Source organism: Corvus hawaiiensis, chromosome Z (genome assembly GCF_020740725.1).
Source record: "Corvus hawaiiensis isolate bCorHaw1 chromosome Z, bCorHaw1.pri.cur, whole genome shotgun sequence".
NCBI lineage: Eukaryota > Metazoa > Chordata > Aves > Passeriformes > Corvidae > Corvus > Corvus hawaiiensis.
The window spans coordinates 64,438,665-64,448,124 of NC_063255.1; the positions used below are offsets into that span (position 1 = coordinate 64,438,665).

The 9,460-nt window shown below is 35.7% G+C and overlaps 1 protein-coding gene across 50 annotated transcripts in view; it reads left to right on the plus strand.

Annotated features, from left to right (window-relative positions):
* PTPRD (protein tyrosine phosphatase receptor type D) overlaps positions 1 to 7,620 on the plus strand; it is a 1,183,457-nt gene extending 1,175,837 nt beyond the window's left edge. For all 50 annotated transcript variants that reach the window (XM_048291456.1, XM_048291457.1, XM_048291455.1 and 47 more), the window contains 2 exons: positions 1,198 to 1,333; positions 3,646 to 7,620. In XM_048291456.1, coding sequence (XP_048147413.1) covers positions 1,198 to 1,333; positions 3,646 to 3,714 — 205 coding nt within the window. In that variant the 3' untranslated portion in view covers positions 3,715 to 7,620. The remainder of the gene's footprint in view (positions 1 to 1,197; positions 1,334 to 3,645) is intronic.
* Positions 7,621 to 9,460: the final 1,840 nt, after the last annotated feature.

The following is a 9,460-nucleotide window of genomic DNA, read 5'->3' on the forward strand; positions in this document are numbered from 1 at the left end:
TATTCTGTCAAGTGGTGTGGTAGCTGTCCTTTGGCTTCAGCAATCTGAGGGCACCCAGCCTCTGCAAAATTGATAAATCCAGTTGCGTATGTCTAATAGCCCTAGAAGTGCACTGACCTAGACCAAACACTAAAATACCATCATACAGTTTGAGCATTCAATTTCCACACTAGTTTCATAAATTTGCTGGATCTCTGTCATAGTTCATATGAACATTCAGAGTTCTTCAGGTTTTCCCTGTTGTTCATGCTGTTCCATTTGCTTGTGTGGTGAATAGGTCTCATAAATACCTTCCCAAGGTTATCTGGCTGGGGAAAACCTTATGAAATTATTAGCATCAACAGTGAGATGACAGGGTGCTTAGTTTCCATCCATAGAAGTTCAGATTTAGAAAATCTTTTCTTCTGTGCAGTTACCTGTGTCTTTAGCCATGGATAATCCTTGTGAATAAGTGTTTGTTTAATTTTGAAAGCTGACAGCTATTGGTTCTATTGATTGCAAGAATTTCTACCACTTGTGGAGGGTTAAAGCTAATGGCAGAAACCCAGGACAGGACAGAGAGCAAACAAGCCATATATACTCAAAGAAGATATTTAAGACTAATGTAGACAACCATGGTAAATGTATATCAGCATTGGAAAGCAAAGATCCAGACTGCCAGACTTGAATAAGACTCGAGTTGAGATTTTTTGTATCTGTTATTTGAATTGAAGCATATATTAACAAGTTCAATATTAAATGAACATCCATACTCCTAACTCAAAATAGAAGGTAAAATAGCACAGTGAAGATGTACAAAACAGGGCATATACATGACAAACTAAAGTAAAGCAAGCAGTAAAATGCATTTTGGCTTCATTTTCTCTTGTCAGTTCCAATGTATGTTATTGGCAACAAATATTAACATTTGCCTTCACCATGCACTGATTTTTGTATATCTGGATGAACAAACCAAGTCACTTTGCAAGGAAGACTGGAGAGTCAGGATGTATTCAGTAGCATGTAAAGTTTGCTTGAGCACAGTTATTCTTTTGAATGCAGTGTGGTATTTTTCTGGGGAATTTTGCTTAGTAAGCCTTTCCCCATATAGAAATTTGTACACATATGGTGTGTTGTAACCACAAATAATTTGTCAGCCAATTCTTTCAGCATTAACTGTCAATTAACATTTTATTTTCTCTTCATTCTCTTCAACAGCGCGGGTGTTGGAAGGACTGGAGTGTTCATAACCCTGAGCATTGTGTTAGAAAGAATGAGATATGAAGGTGTTGTAGACATCTTCCAGACTGTCAAAATGTTAAGGACACAGCGGCCAGCCATGGTACAGACAGAGGTGAGCAAAACAGTATCCATATGCCATGGGATGGAAAAGAAGCAGTACTTACACAAGCAAAAAAAATGCATGGATAGAGACTGTATAAAATGTGCTTACTTTTCTATCTGAAGTCACATATTGGCCCTGTGACTATAGTGTAAAATCTGCCATAAAGGTACTTCAAGGACTATTTCCTGTTACTGCAGTAGTTACTGTAGGATGAGGAAGAAAAAAATCATTTTTCCTAAATTATGGTAGTTGAGAAAATCTGTTTGTAAAGCATCACCCATTTTTATTTGATTCTTGTTTCCTGGCAGAAATGTGTGGTAACGAAGAAGCAGGCAAATTGCTTATGCAGGTGGATCCATTCCTTTTTTTTTTTCCCCTGGGAGCAAGGTCTTGATCATGTCTTCAGACTGCCACTGTATTATTTTCATGTTTTTCTTGACTTTGTGTCACCAAGCAAGTGGCTTTTTGGCCTGAAAATCATAATGGTAAATTCAGCATTCAGGATAACTATAGTGTAAATAACTTCTATGCTAGCAAGTGCGGCATAGAGAAATAAAGGGAGGGATAAATAGTATAAACCAGTTACCTGGGCCTGTGTGCTTGGAACTCTGTCATGTCGTAAAGAATGCTTAAATATTATCAGTTAATGTTGTGCTTAATTTTTACTTTAATTTCTGAGCAGACGACCTGAACTATGCCAGAACCAACAGGTTAGGAGAACCAAGAAAAAGGGCAAGAGAAGGGAAACTCTTTAGGTCACACATTTATTTAGTATAATTTGATTGACACTGGCCTTTAAATTACAGTCTGTGAAATTTAAAATGGCTCCCCAGAGTTTGCCATTTTCCACAAGAAAATTAAACTTGTTCAGTAGAAGCTGGGTAGTTTTACTTTTAAGAAGATAACTTCATAGAAACTTATATGAAAAATACAGATATTTATTTTTAATCTTGTCAGTTAGCCAAGTAAATCACTGTGACCAAACTGAAGAGTTAATTCCATTTCTTTTCCATTACCATCATTCTTCTGGATAAGCAAAATGAAAAATGACTGCTTTATGTCATTTTGGCTCCAAGAAATAACTACAGTATACTGAAAAACTATGCTGCTTTGAGCCTACCTGACAAATGCAGAGTTCAATTCTGCAATATATGCTCCCTCCCCCTGCTTTGACTTATTTCTGTATGCTACCCTTCATCCCCACTGCTGAAAGCAGAAATGTTGTGTACGCATTTCTTCCAGTATTCTGTGGAAAACAAATCTCTCATTCACTGGTATAAACTGCCAAGAAATCTAATCCTTATTAAACAAAGCACTTTCATGTGGACCACACATACACTTAAAGTTCAGGCATACGTGTAATGTATTCTGCCACTATTCTAACTATTCTGACTAACAGAAAAAAACTATTCGTGATCACACCACTTCAGTGAAGCAGCTACCTGATTAATTTCCTGGCCTCCAAAAGAGTTTTAATTGCGATCTTAGCAAGTGCAACCTCTGCAGTTACTACAGCACTATCAGATAAATAAACAGACATCCCTGAGCAATTTTTCTAATGTTTTTTGTTTTCTTTTTTACTTTCTACCATTTAAATCCTGAATTGCAGTTGGAAATAAGTACACAGATGTGCCGTTGTAGTGTAAGTGTGCAACATAACATAAATGTGCAAAGGGACTGCTTTATGGGGATGAGAGTAACACAAACTGACAAATGTTGGATTCATCAGAGGTATAAGCAAATTTCTCACCACACTAAACTTCTCTCTGCTTTCAGGTGTAGGTTGAAATGAAGTCTGTTTCATGTGAATAAGGTGCTTTAGTTCCATATTTCTCACTTAGGCCCTTTTCTTGCCACAGTGTAAGGTATCTTCACATTTTCATCAACACCTACAGCATTCCATATGAAGGCTATGATGGACTTTTTCACTCAGTGTATTAGCTGTGGCATTAATTATACATTTTGCTACTTATTTTCAAATACATGGGGGAAAAGCACTCAAGCGTGTTCCTATCAGAAGAAAGCTTTATGCTGATATTGTTTTAATCCAGCACAACGGACCGTCAGTAGGTGGGTATATGGTCTCTGCACAAAAACAAGCTGCATTCTGTGGAAAATGTTGTTGCATTAAATGAGTGTCTGTCTTCATCTATGGTAGCTCAGAGTGGTTTTCTGTTGGTGTCAGCAAGTGAATATTGCTGAACTGCAGATGCCTTTGCAGTATCTTTGTTTGTAGCTACAGTATACTCACTATTATTTGAAAGAAACTAGAAACCAACCAACAAGCTGAATTTTTGATGCTTTTGTTTTTCTTTCTCTAGGATCAATACCAGTTCTGCTATCGAGCCGCACTGGAGTATCTGGGCAGCTTTGATCACTATGCAACATAAAAACCCATTGTGGATTTTTATTGCAGGCCCTTTAAGATCCAGAGAGCCGCTTCTGAGCCATACGATGTGCTTTAGAAGTACTTCTTAACTCTTAGCTAAGGAGCAATTATTGGGGATATATAAAATAAAAAATAATTTAAAAAAAAAAATGAACAAAAATATTGGGGATATATAAAACAAAAAAAACAACAAAAAAAGAACCCCACCCAACAAGAAGTATTCCATGTGGACCAAGAATTCACAGTTTAATAACCTAACCATAATAAAAGAATCCTGACCACTGAGGCGTCTGAAGGATCTCATTTACAGATACCTCAAGGGTTCGACATTGGTTGAAGTTAAAGGGAAGAGGAAATTAATCAGAAAGAGTGATCATCTTATTCAGGATTACATGCTTTTGCAAAGAGGAGTTTTGAGAACTGCAGTTCAGTGCAAGATGTTTGTTGCAAGGTTGGGTTCTGGCTTCTCAAACAAAGCGGACTCTTCAACATCACCCTTTCCCATCATACTGCTCATCATAACACTTTAGGGAAAATGTGGGAATGTTTAAAAAGAAAGTCCTTGATTTAGTTTTTTAGTATTGTAAAGATACTGCTGACCTGTGCTTCATTTTTAACTGTGTAAACTTTTTCCTTTTTTTAACAAGAGTTTATCATTCAATGAAGTGAATTAAAGAAAAGGTTGCATAACTGTTAATATTTTTGTTTAAAAAATGTAGATTTTTTTTTTAAGCTGTAGAACTGTTATCTGTAATATTGTGCTGTAGAAATGTTAGATACTTTGAAAATTTGCACATTTTTGTGCAGTCCTACAGTACCACAGTCTTGTTAGTATTAATTTTGTAGTTTTATTTGGGTTTTTTTTTCTTTAAGAAAATATTCATTGTAATCAGTTAAATCAAAATGGGGCTTTTTGGTTTCTTTTGGAATCAACAGGGAGGCGCAAAGTATAAAGATGCTGCTAGCACATACACACACGCGCACACATATGCACATGCACACTCACATTCTTCTCTCTTTTTATATATATATATATGTATGTATTACTGTCTACCCTTTTCTGAATCTCTGTGTAGTTGCAGAGAATACAGATGGATAGATGACACACATGCACATAAACATATCCATTCTTACATACCTGGATTTATCAAAGCATTGGGAAAGTTTTTCTGCATACTGCAATTATATCAAACTACTATTTGATCAGCTCTGCATTTTTAAGGTCCATAAACTTCTGTTTCAAAGGGAAGTGAGGAATGCACATCATTGATATTTAAACGCCATCTCTATCCCAAACAATATTTCTATCCACATTTCCACTTGAACACACACACATGCACACATACAGAGCACACACATGCACACACGCACACAGAGTATGTGATTTAGGCTTCAAGTGAAGTTCAATATTTGTAACACTATAGTGCAATAAGAAATCATATTATTAAATGTAGGAGGTGTGCATGGGGGAAAGGTCAGTGCATATCCCTTTAGGAGGGGAGAATGTTGTAATATACTAGGTATTAAGATGTTTTAAAATTGTATTCAATAGTATACTGTCTATAGTGTGCGCTATATAATTTACATTTATCGTATGTAACAGGGCAAAGCCAAACACACATTGCTCTGTGAAATCAAATGTTTTGTGGCATACAGCATTGTTTGGGAATGCTGGGGTTTATTTTAATTTTACATTTAGAGTGCCTTATATTTGATGCCTATTTTGAATAGTATTTCTTTAAGTTAGCCTTCATTTGTATTTAGTTTAGTTTGTTTATATCTCTGTTGTTCTTTTCAAACATTTTACTACATGTACCAGACAATTTTGAAAAATATGCATTTCCAGTTTCTAATCAAGTATGGATGGTAATAAATGATAACCCAAAACACATAGGTAGTCAAGGCCCTTTATCTTTCCATATTTCTAATAACAGACTAGCCCACAAATTGGAAATCTATTTCTGGTTGGCATTACAAACCCACTGTGTCACTGTTTATAGTGTTATCTGTCATTGAAGAGATGTAGCAGCACAGTAGCAGTAGTTGACATCAGCAGTGCTTATGATGCTTTTTTTTTTTTCCCCCCCTCAAATTTATTTTGGACCAAGTCCTGCTCATTCACTCATGTCAACAGATTGCTAAAGTCAAACCATTGCTTTCAGTGGGAAAGTTCATGTAAGGCTAGCGAGACTGAGCCCACATGACATACTGGAGATTGACAGATTTTCTTCCAGGAAAAAGGAAAATTCTGTAAACAGCACAAACTACTTTTTGAGACTCTTTGTAGAATGCCATTTACATTGACCTTGGTCACCATGTGTTCTGCCACTGTCAGTACATCAGCATCAAAGGATGCTTTCTTTGGGGTTTCAAATAGGAGCATTGCTATGGCTTCTCAATATGGCCTCAACATTTTTTGTTCTTCCTCCAATTTTCCCATTCCTATAAGAAATGAGAATGAAAGACCAAACTCCAACAATTGTATTTGAGCACTTTTGTAATGAAACAAAAAAAAAAAAACCAAAACCAAAAAAATCAAAACATAAATATAGATATATATATATGGAATAGAAGTATTATAGAAGGCTACCTCAGAATGAGATTCTATAACTTACATCTGAACCAGAGAAGAATGTGCACTATGTTTCTTTCTCTTCTTCTTTCTTGAGTTATACTTTGAAATAATGATTGAAGTGCCAGGTTATGTAGTGTGGTCATGTTCTTCAACTCAAATATAGGAAATCAGAAATACAAAACAATGGAGTGTCATTTTGAAAACATAGACTAAGGAAGGTTCTTGCACACTGGATCCATACAAAGATCAGTGCATTTTCCCTAGCAGACTGTCTTGCAAGCTCCAAAGAAAATGAGGGAGTAAAAGAAATACAAAAAAGCAGAGCCAATTTGTGAGAAAAACTGTTGTACAACTAAATACTCCTTTTAGGTTTTTTTGTTTCTTAAGATAGCTCTTAGCATCATTGATGTGCATTCCACTTTCTGTATTCTTATATATGCATTCTGCAGTCAATTTAAATTGTGAGCATCTTTGTCTACATACATCATACATTTCCAAGCTTAAAATTGGTTTCATCAGCATAACCAGTACGGTGCTATTATTTACGTTTGTATGTGTAGTTATGTCTAATTTTGTAATTAGTTGCAATGGGGGAAAAAAACCACAAAATATATAAAAATGATTTATACAGAAGTTTAATTTAGCTCTTTTTAAAAAAATTATTTGAGTGGTTAGATAGCGGAGAAGATGGCTGGGGGAAGGAGTGACCCTCTAAGGAGATTTGCACTTTCTATATATACCTTTGTACTATGCACTGCCCTATTGATTCTACACCCAATAATGTTATAACTTGAACCCATCTGTAAGAAATTGCTTACAAAATCCACTTGTATGTATTTAAAAGACACAGAACATGTAAAAAGGAAAAAAAAAAGCACTGCTTTTTTTTTTTCCTTTTATTCTTTCCCACTTTTCTTTATGTTTATTTTTCTATTTTTTTCTTTTTTCTTTTTTTTTTTTTCCCTTGGTGCCCTGATACTCCACAGATATCAGAAGGCTGCAGGTCTCATTATAACCATCCGTTATGTGGCTTTGCCATTCAAGCTTGGAGTGTCTTTACAAAGATAATAAAAACTTGTGTTCTTTGCTCTTGTTTTGGATGCATAGACTGAAAAACTTAAAAAAATTACCTTGTAAAATGGCTTGTTAAAAAAGATACAATTACCTCTAATTAGTAGTACGCGTAAATGTTTTACAGAATGAAAGGCGTGCTTTTTATTTTCTTACTTCGTTACATTGGTGGCAAAAGAAAGTCTGTATGAAAATCAGTTCTTTGCTGACACAAGTTCCATTTGTTACAGATGAATTCTAATAAAATGTCAGTGTTATGCAGCCCTGGTCTTCTTTCTTAAGCAGTGCTTTTGAAATCAAAACTTGTTTGGTCCCTCTTGGTGATAAAGGAGTTTAATTGGAACTACAAAACAGTCATTAATCTTCTTAACTAGCTGCTGGACAGTGGAAAATGCATTCTTAGGTTAGCAAATATATATCATCTTCAGCAGCAAGTTTTGAGCCAGAATAGGCAAACCCTTTGGCATAAATTCCCATAGCTTCATGAGCTTAGTTGAAATTACCACACTTTACATGCCTCTGGATTTCCCCTTTGTGCTTCAGAACTGTATCACTACATTGAAAAGTAGATTTCTGTCCATTCATAGGTGCAACTCAAAGAGGGAAAAATATCCACACAATTGAGGTGAATTGCGCATTTTTAATTCCTACAGATTTGGCAGGTTTTGGGGTAAATCCAAAGTCACTTGTCAAAATTCAGTTACTGAAATTGTGGCAAGCAGTCATGACTTTTGACTGCTTTCTGTTATGCACTGCATATGCAGTGAGTGCAAATGTGAGTCTGTGAGGCTACTATCCAAATACTGTGGTAAAGTTTTTAAACACACTAGAAAAGTTTTAGATTAATAAACACACCAGGTATATTGAGGCAAGCTACAAGGGGCATGGCATGGCAATCTACTTAAAGAAAACAAGTCTTGCTCTGTCTGCTTGTTCTGAAATAAGGCAGGTTCTGTCTCCAAGGTTACTTTGTAAGGGAATACAGTCTATTAGCAATTAGTATTAAATACGTGTTAATAAAGAATTCTCTGTGCTGGAAGGATGTGCAAGACATTAACATTAGGGTGATTTCTAAGAACTTGTATTGTTCTTGGCCTAATTTCCACTTTAAGATGGTGATAATAGTGTAAATGTGAAGCCTTGGTATTCTTACAGAGGCCTATTAATGTTTTTCCACTGACTTCTGTGGATTTTACAATTACTGCATTGCAGGCTGCCTTTGACTTGAACCTTTTTTGCGTAGTCTGTGCAAGGTGGTTTAGAGCTGTGTTATGTAAGGGTTTCTTTAACTATCTGAGTGGCTTAAGATGGTATCCTTTAATGTCAGCATTGACTTCTTTGGATTTTCCTGTTCTGTGCGTCTAGCATGGACCATAATAAAGTGTGAAAATGAGTATTGACAAAAATACTTGGCTGTGTATGGCTTAATAACTTCTAAGTTAATGGGGTTTTAACAAAAGTAGTTCTAATTCACGATTAACACAGAAAAACGATGTCATGTACTTCAAGATCATTACTGTTCAAAAATTCTGTTGAGATGTGAAATTAACCCATCTCAAAGCAAAGCAGTAGCTACAGACTTTCAAAAAAAGTAACATTTACATCTTTTCCATATTATACAATCTCTTGGACCAAATTCCCAGATTCCCCAAATCTTTGGTATTCATTCATGCTAGTATCTCTCAAAATGAGTCAGTCCTGATTCTAGGCTAATAAGGCGTTGCCATCTATAAATTTACCCATTGCCTGCTTCTCCCAGTCTGTGCAAGCTTAGGAGAGAAGTGAGCTATTGTTAATGTGATAAACAAAGTACTGAAGAAGTACTGATAAGGAATGTATAAAAAGAAATTGTTCATTAACCAGTGCTCAGAAGAGTTCAGTTCACTACCAACTGGATCAGTACTTAGTGATCCCTAAAGAGCATTATAGCCGTCACTGGTCAAAAAAGGACCAGGAAAAAATCTTCCTAGAAATTGCTGTGTCTTTTTAACTGCAGATGCAAACATGCCCCTTTTTTTTCCCCCCTCTTAACCAGTCTTATAAGCAGAATGAAGTTAAATGATTTTTCACAGACTTTGGAATTTTGAAGAAAATAACCAGC